At 37.8% G+C, this 20349-nt stretch overlaps 1 protein-coding gene across 10 annotated transcripts in view; it reads left to right on the top strand.

The window, feature by feature from the left end:
* SLC25A21 (solute carrier family 25 member 21) overlaps positions 1 to 20349 on the top strand; it is a 469006-nt gene that overhangs the window by 328484 nt on the left and 120173 nt on the right. For 6 of the 10 annotated variants that reach the window (XM_072838341.1, XM_072838339.1, XM_072838345.1 and 3 more), the window contains one exon: positions 15985 to 16068. The exons of 3 other annotated variants lie outside the window; for them this stretch is intronic. In XM_072838341.1, coding sequence (XP_072694442.1) covers positions 15985 to 16068 — 84 coding nt within the window. Of the gene's footprint in view, positions 1 to 2787; positions 2906 to 15984; positions 16069 to 20349 lie in introns of all 10 variants that reach the window. One more of the 10 variants, XM_072838346.1, reaches the window with a different exon arrangement.

Genomic DNA, 20349 nt, shown 5'->3' with positions numbered 1-20349 from the left:
GTTCTCTCAGTGATAAGGCAATCCACTAGAGGAAAAAAAATACTGGTGATGGCAATTATCTAGCTCGATAGGAGTGATAAAAGAAGGGGAACTTTAACCAGAAGATATGAAGGTGTATTATTGGATAGACATGTTTTGAGATACCTACAAACTTCCTCTTTCTCTGCAAGTTGCCATCATTCACAGGTTCAGCTGAAGGGATATGCTTGAGACTATGTTTGCACAAAAACTCCATCTGTGAACATGGCTAAGAGAGTCGGTGGTAGACATCTGATTACTTAGAGAATTTTAACTGAGATATGATTTTTAAGTGAAAGGGGAAACAAGTAGTCCTCGCGAATTAGGATAATCTGAAGAGATTTATAAAAGGATTCACAACAAAAGTATGGGCAGGATATAAAGAAATCACAAGGAAGAACTCAGGACGCTGAGGCTACCAGCAGCAGGAGGTAAAGCCATCACTACCTCTAAGCTCAAAAGGCATGCATAAAAGGAAAGGTTACCAAAACTTGAAAGACATGAAACTTGAAAGTCATGAAGAGAGGGCTCCCTGAGAGAAGCCGTGAACTTCTGTTGACAGAGACAAGCCTGAGGAAACCCTACAGGAAGGAACCAGACAAATAAATATCCCGAATTCATCTTCCTCCCTTCCTCCTGTCACCTGCCAGAGCTTCTCATTGACCAAATCCAACTGGAAGACAGAAACATTGGATTCTTTTGATGTAATCAATTTGGATCACCTCTCAGGACAACAGGATGGAAAAGGGTAAAGAGTGTGTCTGAAGGAGCAAACAAAAGATATTTGGCATACATAGTGGCAGAAAGGAGTTACTGGTGAGCACTAGGCCTGCATCGTATTACACCAGGGCTGGGTAGCTTTCTCAGAGTCAGTGCATGCTGTGGAAGGAGCAGAAAGCATGAATAACCAGAGGAACTGGTCTACAGAGAGAGGCAGAGACACAGTACAGTGTTGGTCCTTGGATCAGTTAAGCAAATCTAGTTGCAATAACAAATAAACCCCTAAATTTCAGTGTTTATCCCAATAAAGTACGTGTGAGACAGGGATCCAGCCTCCTTCCATCTTGTAGCTATGTACCCACCAAAGCTTCAGAATCCTCTGCTTCCTTCTTGCAGGTGATACAGATTTGATGTCAGGTATAACTGGTGTTGATGTAAGATGTATCTGGCAAAGTACCTTGGGTGAAGCAGGAGAAAAAATGAAGAAACCCCATTTATAAAAATCTCAGTCTGAGAGTGACACATTACATCACCTAGATTCCGTTAAAAAGAACTAGTCACATGACCTACAGCTGGCCTTACAGGGCACTGGGGATGTACTTAACTATCTGACACAATGAAACTATCACACAATGAAAAAGGGAGCAGGAGGTTTTAGTGGACTGCTTATCGCTTCCACCACCATCCCTGATGGATTCCCCTGTCCCAGTCCCAGTTCCCAGGAGACCTCATTACACTTTTCTCACACACCGCCTCTGTAATAACCACTTCCTCCCTGATGTGAGTGACTTTGAGACATGTCAGTACTAGCAACCAAAGCCCTTGGTACAGCCATGTTCATTTAGGATTGGTATTGCAATATAATAAAAAAAGTCATCTGTGCCTTTAAACTTCTAGAATGTTTAAACTTGAGATTTTTAAGAAAACTTTCCTTATTTGTATCTAAAAGTGTGATGTTTCCACTGTATATTTGTTTACCTGTTGTAAATTTTTTTCTTCAGTCTTACAGACTTTCAGAAATTATATAGCGTTTTTTAAAATTTTTATTTATTTATGATAGTCACAGAGAGAGAGAGAGAGAGAGAGAGAGAGGCAGAGACACAGGCAGAGGGAGAAGCAGGCTCCATGCACCGGGAGCCCGATGTGGGATTCGATCCCGGGTCTCCAGGATCGCGCCCTGGGCCAAAGGCAGGCGCCAAACCGCTGCGCCACCCAGGGATCCCATAGCTTTTTAATTCTCTTGATGAAACTGAATCCAACACATAATATTACTAAAAATATACACACAAACCAATTTTCATTGCAGAAAGTTCTCTTGGCATTGCATTTAAAGTTGTGAATGTACTGACTTCACCATTGAAAATACTCATTTCTCCCCTTCCTTTATTCCAAAAGTTGTCTACATTCAAGGGAATGAAAAAACAAAACAAAACAAAAAAAAAACAGGGAATACCTGCCAACTATTCTATAAATTGTATCTAGAGTTTTTTTAATGGACATTTCAAAGTATGGAATTGCAGCTGTCTTGTGATTTCTGCCAGAATTTGACCTAACACACATGAGTGAGAGTGGGCTTAGCAGTTCCAAAAGTATTTGTACTGGGAAGTAGAATCCTTTGCAGTGGTTCTTTCTCTTTCTTTCTGTCTTCCTTTCTCAATCTCTCTCTCTCTCTCTCTCTCTCTCTCTCTCTCTCTCTTTCTCTTCTCTCTCCCAAAAGGAGTAGTGCAATATCATCAGTGCCAACAGAAAACCACAGTGATTTGGTCAGAATTCTGAAAAATATAGGTTTTTCAAAAGAATATTTTCCACAAATTTTCAAACTAAACATGCATTTATGAGAATCTAAATTACAGAAACCATATAGTTCATAATGCAAAAGTGGAAAACATACCAAGAAAAAGGAAAGGCATTTTATTAGAACAAACAGGAACAGAACCCACAAAACAAATAGGGGAACAGAATGAAGAAGAAATCAAATGGCTGGCATCAGCTGTGCTATATGTCATCCTCATTATCCTTATGGTAAGTTATAAATTAGTTCTTTTTCAGTTTCTAGGAGTAACAGAACTCTTTATGAAACCCATGGAGAAGAAGGACCCCAAAGGAACAGGAGCACATGGCAGCAAGACTGTCTTCCCATGAGCAGGAGAGACTGTACCTGCCTAAGGTACTCTACAGAGCCTAGGGAAGAGGACACTAGCAGGAAATGGAAACTATCTGCCCTTCTCTCCTCTCAGGACAGCCCATTCTCAGGGAAAGTTCAAACTCAGCCAGAGGCCACTTATCTCAGAACTTCAACTCTGGCACAGAACTGAGAAACAAAACACATGCAGAAAATGGTCTCTGAACAGCCAAAAGAGATGTTACAAAAGCCAGGCACTGATGCTCATGGACCTGACTCATAATATGGACCCTGCAGCCCTCACTAAGAGCCATGACCAAGCTGAGTTATCTCATCCTTCATTCACTGCTGGTTTTAAGTGGTGAGTTAAAGGTCACGGGAGGAATGCAGGAGGGAAAAGGGGGAGGAGGAGATGGAAGTAGGGGAGAGTGGCTTAGGGGCAGACACGATGATGTGCAAGAAAAGATAGCTCATTGCTTAGCCATAAGGGATAGAACAAAACCATACAGAGAAAACCAGAAAAGCACTGTGAGGCCATTAGTGTAGGGACTGGCCTGCAAGCCTTGGGAGGCCTGAGCAGATCCCAGATCTGTAACAGCACAGAGGGAGAATTCTCCTTCAGAAGGCCTTCACTGCCCCCCAAGCACTAGGAATATGCTATGTTAGATTTCCTGTGTACTCTTCAAGGCGGCAAGCAAGAATAATACAAATCTGGGAAGACTTGCTTGTTATTCATGTTTTAATGCCACAGGTTTTTCTCCTATTAGAATGCAAACTTCTTTAAAAAAAAAAAAAGATTTATTTATTTATTTATTTGAGAGAGAGAGTGTGTGTGTGTGCACACGCATACAGAGAAAGAATCCTAAGTAGACTCCTCGCTGAGTTAGAGCCCAGTGCGGGACCCAATCTCACAACCCTGAGATCACGACCTGAGCCGAAATCAAGAGTCAGATGCTCAACAGACTGAGCCACCCAGGTGCCCGTAGTATGTATATTTCTATATCAGGATCAATGTCTGAGTTAAGCAGTCTTAACATGTAAGTGCCCCATACAGGGTAGGCGCTCCTCAAATGTCAGTTGTAAATTTCTTTGTAAATTTCACTGTTCCAGAACACTTTTTTGCTCTTCTATACTTCATGATAAGGTATTGCTTGCAGAAGGAGGAGCTAAAACTCCATGTTTAAATTTAGTCTTCAGCTATGTCTCCCCCAGGTGAACTTTCTGCACCTCCTACCTTCCAAATAGTGGTCGCTTTACTACGTGTAGTGCAGTTTTTGTTCTCTCAGAGCTCTGATCGACTTCTTGGGTGTTTAGAATAATTTGATAACATCCAGCTATGTTCGAGGGATGAGACAAGCTCAGGGTCCTCCAGGAGTATTCTGCACTAAATTCTTTTCCCCCACCACTTTGCCTTTCCTGGCTCCCTGCTACCATACCCCCACACCCACCACCCAAAAACCTTCCTTCAGCACTACTGTCTTCTTGAGCTAATCTTTTTTTTTTTTAAGATTTTATGTATTTATTCATGAAAGACACAGAGAAAGGGAGAGAGAGGCAGAGACACAGGCAGAGGGAGAAGTAGGCTCCATGCAGGAGCCTGACGTGGGACTCAATCCCGGGTCTCCAGGATCACGCCCTGGGCTGAAGGCGATGCTAAACCACTGAGCCACCCAGGCTGCCCTTGAGCTAATGTTTCTTTTCTTTTCTTTTCTTTTTTTTTTTTTTTTGAGCTAATGTTTCAGTCAAACTCCCAACCACACTGGTTTTTAGGGAACAGCTTTGGGAGATGGTGAAAGAGCTATGAAATATCCTTAAGTTGAACAAGGCTTTTTTTTTTTAATTATGGTAAAATATACATAAAACTTATATTTTTAACCATTAAAAAAAATCTGTCACACTTGGAACTCATGATAATTAATTGAGTGCAAACGAGCAGAGTTTATCAGACACAACCAGAACTCACCCTAGTAGAAGTTTGAAGGAGAAGATTTAATTCTTATGAGTTTGCTGTGGGTGTCTCACTTGGGTCTCATTTTAAAGATTTTATTTATTTATTTACTTACCTACTTATTTATTTATTCATGAGAGACATACAGAGAGAGTCAGAGACATAGGCAACAGGAGAAGCAGGCTCCCTGCAGGGGGCCTGATACTGGACTCAGTCCCAGGACCCCGGGATCATGACCTGAGCCAAAGGCAGACACTCAACCACTGAGCCACCCAGGTGCCCCTTGGATCTCATTTTAAATAAATCTTTTATGTTTAGACTTTAAGATTTTAGGGAACCTACATTAACCAAGATATCCAATTAATCTGGATCTTAATTTGTATAAAGCTAGTTGTTTTTTTTGGGGGGGGGGTTTGTTTTGTTTTTTTGGGGTTTTTTTTGCTTTTGTTTTTGTTTTAGGATCATTGTTTTAAAATGGAAAGTTACATTTATGTAAAAGTTGCTGGTTGGAATAAGATTGTCATTTTATGAAATTAAATGACTGGAACTGTCTGGAAGTGCTTTGTTACCTGCCAAACTACCCACCTATAATTTGGCCAAAAATATTAGTTGTCTTTTAGTAAATATTTGGTGAATTGGTGAAGCATAGTTTCCTGTACAAGTTCTGTGGCCAAGTTTAGGCCTACTCCTGAGTGGGAATAATCCACGCATCTCTTCTGTTGCCAGTGTTCTACATGATTTTTCAGTATTTTTAGCATATTACTTGATGATAATGAAACCATACCCTTCCACAGGGGCTCTCTTGAGCATAGGTTCATGTCATAATGGAATCTTCATTATTACAGCCATATAGTTGAGAAAAAGGTAGAGTTAGAGAGAGGATGAGGGTTAGGGAGAGAGAAAGAGAAGTTACAATCAGTTGATATTGGTCTTGACAGTGTTCCCCACGCAGACAGTAGGCTTGGGAATAAACCCCATAGAATAGATGCTAAATAAATATAGAAAGGTTGTTTGGGTTTTGGTTTTTTGTTTTGTTTTGTTTGGGTTTTTTTTTTTGTTTTGGTCTACAATGTATCATTCCCAGTTGTCTACAATGAGAGGGCAGAAAGGAGTCACACGATGTCTTGTTCTTCAAATAGGATTGCATCCAAATTCTTCCACAAAGATATCCCTCCCACCTCCCCCATGAGAGATCCCTCTCCACCCACAGTCTATACTCTAGACAATGAGGGATCAAATAAAATTAACACAATCAATTCATCTCTGAAACCTGGCTTTCCCCAGAACAGTGAATTCAAGCTGATTTTTTTTTTTTTTTTTAGAGTTCCAGAGATAAACTTCAAAGTCAATTGGGTAGCGTGCAAGTAACATTATTCCCTCTTTAACAGATGAAAAAAGCTTGGTTTTAGAGAAAGAATTTTATTGGACATTCTCTGACTTAGAGGCAGAAATATATAATACAGGTGAGAGACTTCAGGGAAACCTATCCCCTCTAGTCTGATGCCTTTCTAGCTCCGAGCTGATACTTTTTCTTTTTACCTTTGTCAAGGATTTTTATCCTACAAATATAAGGAACTGTGAAATTGAGGAGACCCCTGAGATGAGATCACCTCTGTAAAAATGCTCTCAAAGTTGAAAGTGATTTACAAGTAAGCATTATGATCACCACTTTTTTGGTCATTTTTGGGTCCTGTCCACCTATAAAATGCTTTTGAAAACTCTGTCCTCATTTGGAATCAATAATAACTGATCCAAATCTTGGTAACATATGAGGTCAATCTTGGTATAAAAATAAAAACTTCCCTTGAAATTTTCCTCAACTCTGATAAGCATAAGCATGTTTTCTTCCTTACTAGCCAAGTTTATTACCTCCATTCCCCCAGATTTATTTCTAGCATAAGCATTTATGCTTATGAATGCAAAGAAACCACCCACTCTCTTAATCTTTCTTTCTTTGACATTATTGAAAAACATCCTTTCTTATCAGTGCTAAATAAACCATAAAATAGGCACATTTGATCAGTTAAAATAAAATGGAATGGTATATTAGGTCTCTAGAGACTCTGTATTCTCTGAAATTCTCCCTCACTGGGACCCTGGCTTATGGTCTCTAGTACATAATTAGTTTATGTGAAGTGGCTCAGTTCCCAGGGCCAGTGAGAGGGTTTTGGTAGATTTGACTGCTTTCTATTTCCCTGTTCTGGAAATCTTTGATGGAGGCTAGAAACCAAGAACTTCAGTCTCATCCTGAGCAATGAGCTGAAGTTCAACAGGTGAGAATGACGTCGTGTGGTTCTCTGACACCAGGCAGCAGATGCCATTGATGAACATGAGAAAAACCTGTTGACCCAAGGAGGTAGGCGGGGAGGATCAGAGAGCAAAAGAACATAGCTAACTTTTTTTGGTGAGGGAGGGTCAAATTTTTTAAGACTATAATTATTTTGGGAATATGGGAAAACGATGATACTTGTCATGACTGTAATAATTTCAGTATTTGATTGCTAAAGCTGATGTCACCCTCTCTACTCTAATTACCTTGCTAATGGGTTATTTTCCAACCTGTGATCCATCCTTCCCTCACTTCCCAGGTATAATTTGATTTCATGCTTATTAACCACTGTAATGGCCATCCTACATCAGTGCACTTGGGAAAATGTAGGTAGGTGCATCAGGTTATTTGTTGACATTAAATATAGAGTTTAAATATATGCATAAATACACACATATGTATATTCAAAAAGTGGCAGCCCTATATCATGATATTATCAGCATAGTTTTATAATGTGACATGTATTTTACAAAGCAAATTACAGAAAGTCATGCTAGTCAGGCTTTTGTTTAATTGAGACCAGTTTATGCTTGGAGCACTTTAATTATACAGCTATGTCAATTAGCCTGTTTTATTGCTTGCGGTTTAACATTATTATATTTAGGTTGTAATTTCTAATGATCATTTGTCTCTGACTTGTTAACTAGCATATTGTCATTAAAATAAATTTTAGAACTATATTATCAGTGTTCTGAGTTATTATCCTATAAGTAATATAAACAACTCGAAGAACGTGTGCCAGATGGTAGAATCAACTGTCTTATCGTGATTCATTTTACAACGTCAAATTTTGCACAGATTCCATATACTAGGAATACCATATGTCTTATAATTGTGTAAGATGTATAAAACTAGATCTATTTGATCACACTAATCAGGGATGCATAGGTAAATGTTTATTGTAACAAAACTTGCTTTTGACAAAATGATGAACCATTTATAGGATACTTAAGTGTATAAAGTGTGAATTGTAAAATGTACAGTCACAGAATATCAGACTTTAAATCTCCCTGGCTTGTGAAAGGAGACTGCAATTAGATGTGTCTAGGATCACAGGAAATTACTTAAAGTATAATCAGGCTATCTGGGTTGATCTGATATTTTTGAGAGATAGTATTTTTGAGGCTCTGTTCAAAAGCGTGTTCAAAATTACATGGCACAGAAGATTTCCCTTGCTTTTGTGGCCTTGCCAAGATGTGTTACCTTATCTGTAGTAATTATCTAAGCTGACTGAGCACTCCAGGTTACATATTTCTTCAAATTATAAACTGTTTTAAAATAACATAGAGAAATTTATTGGTCTTCTTTACAATACCATAAACATTAAGCCAAAGCATAGCCCAGCCCACCTACATCTAGTAAAGACATTGAGACTTTAAACAGGCAAAGGACATCTTAATTTTTACCAGGCATAGGCCTTTGTTTCTTTTATAAAGAGACTCTCTCAGAGCAATGACTGAGCAACATTCAGGAAAAATATGTTTCTTTTCCCTGAATTTTTAGAATAATTTGGTAAGCAGCCAAATATGTAAGGGTACAGCTTTTGAACTTCGGTCGGTGGTCACTGCTCAGACAGAGCCAAACTCATGACCCTTGTGGATTTGTTAGCATTATTTTAGGGTGCTAATTGATGCCAGGCCTGAGTCGTGAACCCAGCATGCAAAAGCAATGCTTAAATTGCAGATGAACCTAGTTCCCAGAATCTTGAACACTTGTGTTGTCTTTTAAAATATATATATTTTATTTATTTGTTTGTGAGAGAGGGAGAGCACAAGCAGGGGAGGAGAGGTGAGGTGAGGCAGAGGGAGAAGCAGACTCCCTGCTGAGCAGGGAGCCTGACATAGGACTTGATCCCAGGACCCTGGGAGCATGACCTGAGCTGAAGGCAGACACTTAACTGACTGCACCACCCAGGTGCCTCTGTATTCCACCTTGTTTTATAATTAATTACTAATATCTCTCTGCCCTCCACCTGTTTGTTCTGTTCTAAAGGACAAGATCTGTGGTTTACTCATCCATCTCTTCGTCCTCAGAATTCTTAACTTTGACTCTTGTGCAGAGGGGGATCTCAAGAAACAGGGAGGCAGAAATCTATAAATCACACCCTTCCAACGTGACTAAAGGACTCTCCACTGCTCATCATTGCCAAGACAGTGTTATGTGGATTATTGTTATATTTAACCTAAAGTAAAACAGAATACCCATAACTCACATTCTTTTGAGAAATGTTCAAAGAAAACCTTTCTCCCCAGCACTTGCTAAAGGAAACTGATGGAATCATCTCCCCACCATCTTATGTAGTCTCTCTGCAGGGGTGATCAATGCAGAGACCCCATTCCCCTTCAGTTTAGTCATTAGCCTTTCATGGAAAGTGGGCATTTCTTCCTTTGGGGCAGCCTCAGTGGAAAGTGATTTTTCAGAGTACAGGAAATAAATATACAGGGTGGGAATTCTTCTAAAGATCTGCTGCTTCCTAGGGCTTTTTCCCAAAGTTTGTAAGGTAGGTGTGTCCACCTAAATTTCAAAGCCTCAGACATGCCTTTGCTTGTTCAGTGTGACTTTGGCCATGCTCAACCAACCAGTAAGAAAGCAAACATACTCCAGAGGAGAAACATCTTATTTTGGTAAGATAGGCTAATTACGGTGAATTAAAATCTTTACTTAATCTTCCTACAGTTATCCTTTTAATGTGTTCTGTAATTGCAAACCTTTAGTCTGTTAATCTCTGATTCATTAGTGGGTTTCTTAAGTGTTTATTAAAGAGCATGTGTAACATTCTGGTAATTACTAATAATCTTTGTTCGTAGTACATCAGTGAAGATCTTGGCAGGGAGTTTCATTAGATTCATCACTATTTATTGTCAGCATACAATTTTTATTAGCTGTCTCCCACCTCTATAAAATATGGAATTTGGGGCTTTGCAAAACAAAATGAAATGCTGCTTCTTCTTATGGCTAACAAACTCAAATATAAATCTATGTGTCACTGTCCCTTCAAAATCAAAGTGTCCTCTAATGTCTGCCCTCCCATTTTTCTGTTGAGGAGAAAGGCCAAGAAGGAGTAAGCTACTAACCTTACTAGATTTCACTGCTTATTGGTGGCTGCACTTAAATTCTAACTGGTGGCTCCTGGTCTGTGTCTCAGTTCCCCAAAGTTCCTCACCTCTGACACAAAGGTGTAATTTTTATGTAGCCTTCAGCATGATGGTAGCATACAATCCCACTCAGGAAAAACACACCGCTTAAGACTATCTTTGGTGCCATAGGTACCCTGCGCCTCCACCCGAAACAAAACAAGCCTTTCTGCCTCCCCTTTGACAGCAGAAATTCCTTTTACAGGGGACAAGATCTGAGAGACAGCATCTCAATTGAAAAGCTACATTAAGGATAAATGGTGTGAGTGCTTTTCTGAGAGTGTTGTTGCAGATAGGAAGGTAAGAGAGAGCATAAGAATACTATTGAACTGGAAAATGACCTGGAAATGATACTAGAGCTAAACCTCACCCAGCTCATTGCTCTGCTTGGGGTTAATGGCAGTACCAAAGGGATGGCTTGGATGGTTTTCACTGCCTCCTGTATCTCCTTCAGTTCCCTACCCTAAAGCACCACAAGCAATCATATGCTCAAACTAAAAAGCAGAGTGTGTGCTATGCAAATATAGCTTCAGGACAAGTGTCACCACCTACCCCAATCGGACTCTTTGCAACCCAACTGCCACCTTCATATAAATATACTATAAATTATGTATGCATGTACATATGTGTGTGTGCGTCCTGAAGCCTCCCCTCCCCAGTATAGATGCCATCAGCCATGAGTATTTTTTTAAAGTGACATATATAAAATTACTTTGCAAATAAAGGCACTGCATAAATTTGAGATTTTGAAATTTTCAAACAACCCCATCCTATAGCTTTTAAGGCAGCAAAGTCATTTTATTCCTTACAGACTTATCTTTTTTATGGCCATCTCTTAAAAAGTGCTCAAACAAGCCAAATACCTAACCTGGCATTCCTAACTGGGCTGCAAATCAACAAGAGTAGTCTGAAATTTGGTGTCACCGGCTGGGCATACAACGAAGTCAGTGGGAAAGGCTACAGTTATGGTTCTCGACCCGTGCAGAGAAAAATAAATAGTTTAGTGAGTGAGAACATTCTTCAGCTTTTAAAAATATGCTTGTGCATTTGTTTGTGAACATTGAGCAGCCCTTCTTTGCCCTGGTGGTTACCACAGTAACTCACTTCGTGTGTAGGGCATGGTGGGGCACAGGGCTGTTCCCTCTGCTTGTAGGAGTGTGCAGAACTGTGCTCCCTGGCACCACAGCAGATGAGATTGCTGGCTCCTGGGCAGTGAGGCATACATGGGGTTTAAGCTGCATGCCTCCTGACTTTGTGGTTCATCCTGACTGCACATCAGGCCCCAAATACTTCTCAAGAGCTACTCCACTGTCCAATTCGCCAGTTTGGCAGCAGGTTTTCATTCTAATAAGGGAAGTTTCTCAGATGGAGATTCCAGATGTGTCTAAGCTGCTTTTGTTAAGACAATGGAAAGGTCCAACCTTTTCTTCTGAATACAATCAAGAGTAGTGTGGCTTTGCCTTTGTAATTTTACAAAGAGCTGTATGACGTAACTGGAAAATTGTCTCCCCGGGCGTAGGGAGAATTTGTTAGCACAGAATGCAGATTGGGATAAGGCTGACGTAAAGCTTCAATCCAAGAGAGAAACCTTTTAAGTTGCTGAAATGTAGTAGAGAGGAAGAAGGAAATTGCTGTTTTACATGATTGACCAAAATGCACTATAATTATATCAACTTGAAACAGATTCCTTAGAAGAACTGATAACTAAGTCTGTGATCCAAAGAAGTCATGTGCGGTAGAACTAAATACTGCATGTACTTTTTCTGCAAAGTGTAGACACGCCGTGTTTGAGATGTGCAATAGAAGAGACAGCTGCCCTTGCCTTAGCCGGCTTCACGGGACCTCCAACTGCTTTAGCATCGTAAAGAATGGTGGGCGGCTTTACTGAGGAATTAGTATTTACCATGCCTGCCCGTCCTTTGGCACGACTTTACAACAGCTTGTGGACCCTCCTCATATAATGTGATTTTGATGTCATTGCTCCTGTTTGTAATTAACACAGCGTCACCCATCAGTCCATTTCTAAATGGAGCACTCCTTACGATTCCACTCACTGTTCTTGTTGCCTGTCCTAAAGTGGGCGGGTAAAATTTAATCACCAGATATTTAGCCCGAAGATAGCCTTCCCATTTTCCCTCTTCCCTCCAGTGCCTCCATATAGTACTATTATCTGTCAACTACAGTCCACCCATAGATAGGAGATCATCTCCAAGAAGAGTAATAATAGTATGTGTTTGCTCAGTGCCAATAAAACTCCTTGGCTGACACTGGATACTCTGAAACACTATTATTACTTGCATATACTAATCATCTATTTGCACTAACTAGAAGCTTCTAAAGGGCAGGATTATGTCTTATTTCTTTGTAATGCCCCAGGTAGTGGAATACCTAATACATACTAAGTGTTCGAGAAGTCTTACTAACTGAATGAATGGCAAATTAGAAATAGTATCTGTCAGATTCTACAAAAAGAAAGAAATTGCAACCAGCAAGTAAAGTGCCAAGACTTCCAATAGTAAGGTTAGGTGACTAGTTAATTAGGAAATCACCATATTCTGTATTCATCTTGGTGTGAGCTGATGGAAGATCTGCCTCAGCATTACCCAAGCTCACCAAGATCATACACCAAGTCAACATCTCTAACTCCAGCAGTGAAAGAGGGAGTAAAGCCATTTTTCTAGGCATTGGGATGCACTTGCTTTGCTTCCTCTGCTGACTCATTTGTAGTCCCTTCCAAGACTAAGATCACATAACTGTGAGATGGCCATGCAGAATTAACTGAAGTACTCAGCTGAGGAGCAGGAAGAGGTCAAATGGTCTACCCTGGGCTTTGACTTAATTTCATAAATTTCCTCCCCTAACCCACTCAGGTCTCCCCACCCTGAGAAACTGAATGCTGCAGCAGAGTCCTGTAACACCTGTCCTGAAGGGAATGTGGGAGGTTGCCATTGCGGGGGATCTCTTTCTTCACTTCCCTTGAAAGGACAACTTTTTCTCACTGGCCTTTGTTTCTCTCATTTCCCCACCTGGAATGCTTTCTCCTGCTTACTCTTTTTCCTCTGAATCCTCTAGGAGCAGCTCAAGTCCCTTCTCCTTCCTGAAGTCCTTCCTGACCCTCTGCAGAAAACAGTAATTACCCCGTCTGATGAACACCTGGGCAATTTGGTGCTGATGCTATTTGACATTGTGGATATTTTCTTTATATTGTAAATTATTTTATTTATTTATTTATTTACTTACTTACTTACTTACTTATTTATTTATTCATTTATTTGTTGTGACTCTTGACGGTGAAGATAGTGCCCTGAGTTTTTTTTTTTAACCTGTAGATCTTATTTCATATGACAGTTATTTTTAAAATAGTTGGTAATTTGGGAAAAAAGCACCTAGAAAGGAATTTGATGGAAGTGAACTTAATGAAAATTATTACAGATATTATAAGAAAAACCTATGAGCATGTAATACTTTTATAATACATAAAATTATTTTAAATTATTTTCTTCAAAGAACAGTTAGAGAATAATCATGGACTTCCCAACTAGGACATAAGAAAATGTTTCATACTTAGCATGACTATAGGCTGCAAATGTGCAAAGGCAGAGATAGAGATTCTTTTTTCACAATCAATGTCATATTTTGGAAATCACTCCCTATGTTATTTGTAGTATAAACAAATTTTATGCAAAGTTATTCGTTGTATAGATGTACATACAGTTTTCTCATTATACTATTTTGGGTTTAGTGTTAATTCATTTGTTTCCAATACAAAATTCATTTGTACCAAGTTAACTCATCTATATGCAGTAGCCCAGAAATACCAAACATGGTCCATCTACCTGACCATCAAATCATGTTCTTGATTCTAGACAAAACTGCCTACTGAGCCTTCTGGGTCAGTGATTATGCATACACAAAATGTACTTCTATATCTGGAACAGTTTAAATGAGTTAGCTGTATTGGTCCATGATCTTCCGATGAGTTCAATACAATTTGAATTTTAGAAATATAGTTCTTATAAAAAAACTAATCTTCTAAAGATGATCATGCTAATAGAGGTGTAAATTTGACAAAACCATTATGAAGATGAATATTTATGATGTCTTAAATTTTGGCAATAGTAGAATATTGCTTGCTGGATTGAAGAGGATCAAGAGGGGGTCATGCTGAATGGATCATAAAACATGAGCACGTGCAAGCACACACGTACACAAACACATACATATTTAAAGAGAATAAGGATTACCCAACAAGCTTACACTTTTCTTTACATTTCTGTTGCCTCCATTGATATTCTGGCATTTTCTCCACCTGGATTGGCATACTGCCTTCATGGTTGTTCTGCCCTCTATGCTCCCACTCCAATCCACCCAGTCAGGCAGTAAATATTTTTGTAGGTATTTGTGTGGGTTCTGAGGAAGAATTGTGCTGGAATACTCAACTTCCTCATCTCAGAATGGCTTCCCTCCTGCACAATTATAATCATCAACTCTCTCCTTTACACAATCAAATATGATCAGCCTCACTTTCCAGTCATTAAATATACTCATTCCTTTCATATGCCCAACTACTTCAATCAAAACATTCACTCTTTTCTGTGATATATGGGTAAGTTTTCAGCATAATTCCCTGGGGCCTTAGAACCATAAAATCCATCATTCTTAGAGGTAGAAGTATTCGTATTATAAATTGAGCAATCTGAGAAAAAACATCTTAAAGTAGATGGTAGGAGTGGTGTTTCTGAAAAATCTTATTAAAATTTTTTGGTAAAATTGTGGAAGGAAAGGCAGAAGGGCCTCAGCTCAGAATTGCAACAAGGAAGTTACATACAGGGAGTGAGCAGACTAAAGAAACCCAAAAATGGAGAAAAGCTGGGGTGTAGGGAAACAAGAGCACTTGCCATAAACCTCTGTAGAAACAAACCCCAGAATAAGGTACAAAATAAATAAGTTAAAATCCTCACATCAGGAAATTTCCAAATTTTGAAGGTGAGAGTCCTGAGATGCATAATCTTGACCAAAAAGAAGGGAAAAAAAAAGAATTCAGCTTTCCAAAACGCAAGACATTTTTGTTTAGCACCAACTATATACAGAACACGGCACTTCTGTGAAAATTCAGGTAGCTGGATCATGTTGACCAACTCTGCTCCATCACGAAGTAGAAGTAGTAATTGTAAACTGTATCACAATACAACTGCAATTCTTGCTTTAAGCACGGGCTCCTGTCTGCCAGAATGAATTCCAAATTCACAATCAGGATCAAAGTTAGGCCGTATTAGCTGCTCTGTATTTTTAACCTTTGTATTAAATTACCATCAAGGGGGCACTAATTAAGATAAGAAATAGAGCTACTTATTTGTTTCATATGCACCTTCAGATTTCTGAATTATACTTTAAAACAATCTATGACATCTGTGTATGCTTTTCATAAAAGAAAAAGGCATAAATGCCTCAGGGTGCATCTGCCTGGCTAAGAAACAGATGAAAAAACCCTTTCCCTAGTTTCTATTAAGGCACAGAGAAATATAGTTTTAAAGGCTACAAAAGGAAGGTAAAGATTACATAAGGCAAATAAATCAATAAAATCTATAGTAAAAACCAGAATATTTTAGATTAACCTGAAAAGGCTAAATTTCCTAAGACTTTGAAAAATGAGGAAAGCCATTTGGCAAAATCCTTAACTAGGATTTTTGTTTGTTTGATTTTTTTTTTCTAGATTCCAGATTCAGAGATGTGCAACTGATCCAAATAGTTATAAAAGCTTGGGAGACAGCTTTCGAACAATTTTCCGAAGAGAAGGTTATGTGTGTTTCTTTCTGTATGAAGTTTATGTTGACAGAGGCATTTAACATATTACTGTATAACATGTTTTTTTCATTTTGAGTGGCTCATTTTCCTGATGTTATTGGGGAAGTATTTAAAAGGGTGCCTTCCCACCTTTTTTGTGTTTTTCCTGATAATACAATTGAGAACTAAATATGTATACATAAGAACTACCACAAAAATGATATTAATAATCAGTTTGCTAACTAGAAGACAATTTCTATTTAGTGCCATTAGGATTTTTTAAAGTTCTCCTACAGCAGCTATCTAAATGTTCTTTATTTTGATTCTTGAATATAGTGTCCAAATGTGTTCCTTATTTGCCTTGTGACTTATGAATATTCAACCAAAACAGAACTATGTCAAAAATTAATGTGTCAAATTTGCTATCCTTATTCAGCAGATTACTAGATAAGTAGAATATTTTTTTACATAACCTAAAATTGTCTTTGACATATAGATTCAATTAGAGACTCTATCCAACGTAATTTTCCACGGGATATTAGATTGGCTTTTTGAAGTCGTTTTCATAAGAGAATTGGTTGAAAATAATAAGTATGCAAAAAATGATAATAGTAATAATAACTAGTACCTATTTAGCCTCTACTATATATTATAAATCCTCTTTAAAACTCTGTGAGGTAAGTTCTTTTTTTTTTTTTTTTTTGAGGTAAGTTCTAATAGAATCCATTCCAGTTGGACAAATGAAGAAACTAAGACTCAGAGCAATTAGCCATTTTCACATATCTGATAAATAATAGAACTGGGACTCAAATCCAGATCTGCTTGACCTCAAAACCCATGCTCCTAACCTTTTTAGTTCAGTACCTCTCTGGCAGGTTATACTATGGGGATTATTCTACCAACTGTTATTTCAGTTAAACATATGTCATGGATGTCTTTCCATGATGGTATATATATTTTTAACAACACCATAGTAATTTTTGTATCTACAACTGTGCTGCAATTTATTAAATTAATCCTTTTGGCAGACCACTAGGTTGTTTGCAGATTTTCACTATTAGAAACAACAGTGCAATAAATATCCTCATACTGTTTTTTCATATTTGTGTTCATATACATTTTTTTCTATAAATAAGTTACTAGCTCTGGAATTATAGGATCTGATGATATGTACATTTTATATATAAATGTTACCCAATTATCATCCAAAAAGCATGTACCAATTGTATACCTTCAGTATCATTTCTCTACATCCTCTCAAACACTGAACATTATCAATCATCATTTGGTATATCTATCACCCACATTTATCTCTTGTCAATAATCTAATAGGTAAAAAGATAAAATTATCTACAAGCTTTCTTTTGATTATCTGAGATTGAGCATACTTTTATAACTATTAGTTGTCATTTCTTTCATGAATTTCGTATTTGTGTTCTTTGCTCATTTTTTCTATGTTAGATTTTTTTTATTGATTTAGAGGAGCTCAGTATATATTATAGGTACTAATTCTTTAACTATTACATAGATTACAGATATCTTCCCCAACCTGTCATTTGTCTTAGAGCTATAGTGCCTTAAACTTTTCAGAACCTTGTAATTTTTGAAGATTGTGGTTTTGTGGTTATATCTATCTTTTCCTCTGTGATATCTGACCTTGTTGTCACATTAGAAAGAGGGATATCTTCTAACCCCAAGATTATAAACATTTTCTTCTGATATGTTTTACATTTAAATCATTAATCCATCTGAGAATTTTTTAAATTTGTCATGTGGTATATAGAAATTAAATTTTATTTTCAAATGGTTAGTCAGTTGTCCAAACACCACTTGTTGAAAAATCCATCTTTTACTCCCTCATTGGAAATGCTAGCTTTTTTGTATATTAAACTTCCATTTATATGTCATCTAAATTTTCTACTCTATTTCTCCATTTCCTATTCTGTTTCATTAGTTTAACTATCTCTATGCCAGTATCATACTGTTTTAATTTGTTTATTTTTGAAGTATTTGGGTAATATATAAAAATATGCCCTGCAATATAAAGCCTAAAGTTTATTTATTTATTTATTATTTAAATCAATTTGTCATCATATACTATAACACCTAGTGCTCATCCCATCAAGTGCCCTCCTTAGTGCCCGTTACCCAGTTAACCCCCCCCCATTCACCTCCCCTTCTGCAACCCTTTGTATGTTTCCTAGAATTAGGAGTCTCTCATGGTTTGTCTTCCTCTCTAATTTTTCCCCATTCAGTTTCCCTCCTTTCCTTTATAGTCCCTTTCACTATTTCTTATATTCCACATATGAGTGAAACCATATGAGGATTGTCTTTCTCTGATTGACTTATTTCACTCAACATTATATCCTCCAGTTCCATCCATGTCGAGGCAAATGGTAGGTATTCATCCTTTCTGATGAAAGCCTAAGCTTCTTATGTTATAGAACCTATTCTACTATGGCCTTCCAGACTCATTCCCCATACACAGATCTGCTCTACGAACAGCAGATCTGCTCACATTCTCAGAGCTTTGCATTCTTGTCTTTATCTTATTCCAGCAGGACCAACCCCCTCATCCACACAAGAAACCATCCCTCTTCACTCAAGGATGCCCTCACATTTCTCCATCTCTGACCATCTTTTCTCTACCACACACTTTCTTTAGCAGTCATTTTTATATGCCATACAAAAGATAGCATGCGCCTCTCTAATTTACTGTGACTGTTTTCTGTATGTCTCCTCTCCCCTACCCCAAGAATATATTCCCCTGAAAGCCGTTTCTCATTTAGTTCTGTATCTCCTATAACTGTGTTTGACACTGAGTAGAGATAGTAAGTGCACACTAAATTAATAAAAGTAATCACATCAAAATCATAATGATGCAAAATGAAACAGATATAATGATTCTTGCTATTGGCCACCCTCTGAATTTATGATAAAATCTTGATTCCTGATTAAATATTTTTAGGTGATCTAGTGACAAGGAATCAGCAAATTCTTGCTATTACTCTGGAGATATGGTATCTAAGTGCCATACATTAATAATATACCTGCAGTTATGACAACTGGGATCAAAATCATGCTCATTTTACAAAATATATATATATATATTAAGTTAAATATATATAAAGTTAAAATATATATATATAAAGTTAAAAAATCATAGTGTAATATATAGTCAATAGCAGTGTCCCTTTCCAATAAAACAGTAGTAGCAGCACTGTCAAGTTCTATAAGCTGTAACAGATATCTCTGAATTGGATGTGGGAGTTCCTTAGCCGGCCTCTTTATTTCATGTGTGTTAGGAAGAATTTGATGTTTCTGCTTTGATATCAAATAATACAACAAACATACAGCATGTGTGGTCCTTGCATAGTAAAATTGGCCTTTTCCTAAACTGTATGTATAATTGCTTCTAGAACAAATTGACATTCCTTCTGTAATGCTTTTAGATCTGGACATGTTATTAGCTGAGAGCTGGAGAGCTCTAGTCTCAGAGATGGAAATATTTGTAAAAATGCAAAAGAAAAAGCTGCCTGTTGTTTTTGATACAGGGTAAGAATATTTCATAGTGTTAAGTTTTAAAAAAAGGAAAAAGAAAAGAAAACCTTTTAGCACATGTTGTGTTGAATTTTTTTTCCTAGTGAAAGCAGCAGTTCCTTTGGATTTTCTTATTTAGCTTTTAGAGTACACTCTGCTTTCAAAGATATTTTTCTCACTCAGGTGCATACAAGCCAGTTTGGTCTATGGCTGCAGAGATATAGCACAAGTCACTTTGACTATTAGTATAGTTAAAAATATTCATCTCTCTTGGTTTTTCCTATATCCCCCAAGTTAAAGGTTTTGAAGGCTATTTCTTACCTGTTGTTCAAGAACATTAAAGTCTGGGGCACCTGGGTGGCTCAGTGGTTGAGCATCTGCTTTTGGCTCAGGTCATGATCCCGGGGTCCTGGGATTGAGCCCCACATCAGGCTTCCCCGCAAGAAGCCTACTTTTCCCTCTGCCTATGTCCCTGCCTTTCTCTGTGTGTCTCTCATGAATAAATAATTTTTTTAAAAAAGAACATTAAAGTCTAATATCACTCTTAATGTCTGTACAGCTCTCCCTGCTGTAAGAAAGAGAAGAGTGCTCATCACCATTCTTAAAAATGCAGTTCCCCACTTCTGTGTTCAGAATTCATGTCTACAAAAGATAATGGCTCAAATACATGGGTCAAAGTCCCTTTGCTACTCCTAAGGTTCTTTTAAGAATAAGTAAAAGTGAAAAAAAATTCTTTAAATTAAGAAAAAAAAGA

Source organism: Canis lupus, chromosome 9 (assembly GCF_048164855.1).
Source record: "Canis lupus baileyi chromosome 9, mCanLup2.hap1, whole genome shotgun sequence".
Classification (NCBI taxonomy): domain Eukaryota; kingdom Metazoa; phylum Chordata; class Mammalia; order Carnivora; family Canidae; genus Canis; species Canis lupus.
The sequence above is the reverse complement of the archived record's forward strand: the minus strand, read 5'-3'. Positions and strand labels throughout refer to the sequence as shown.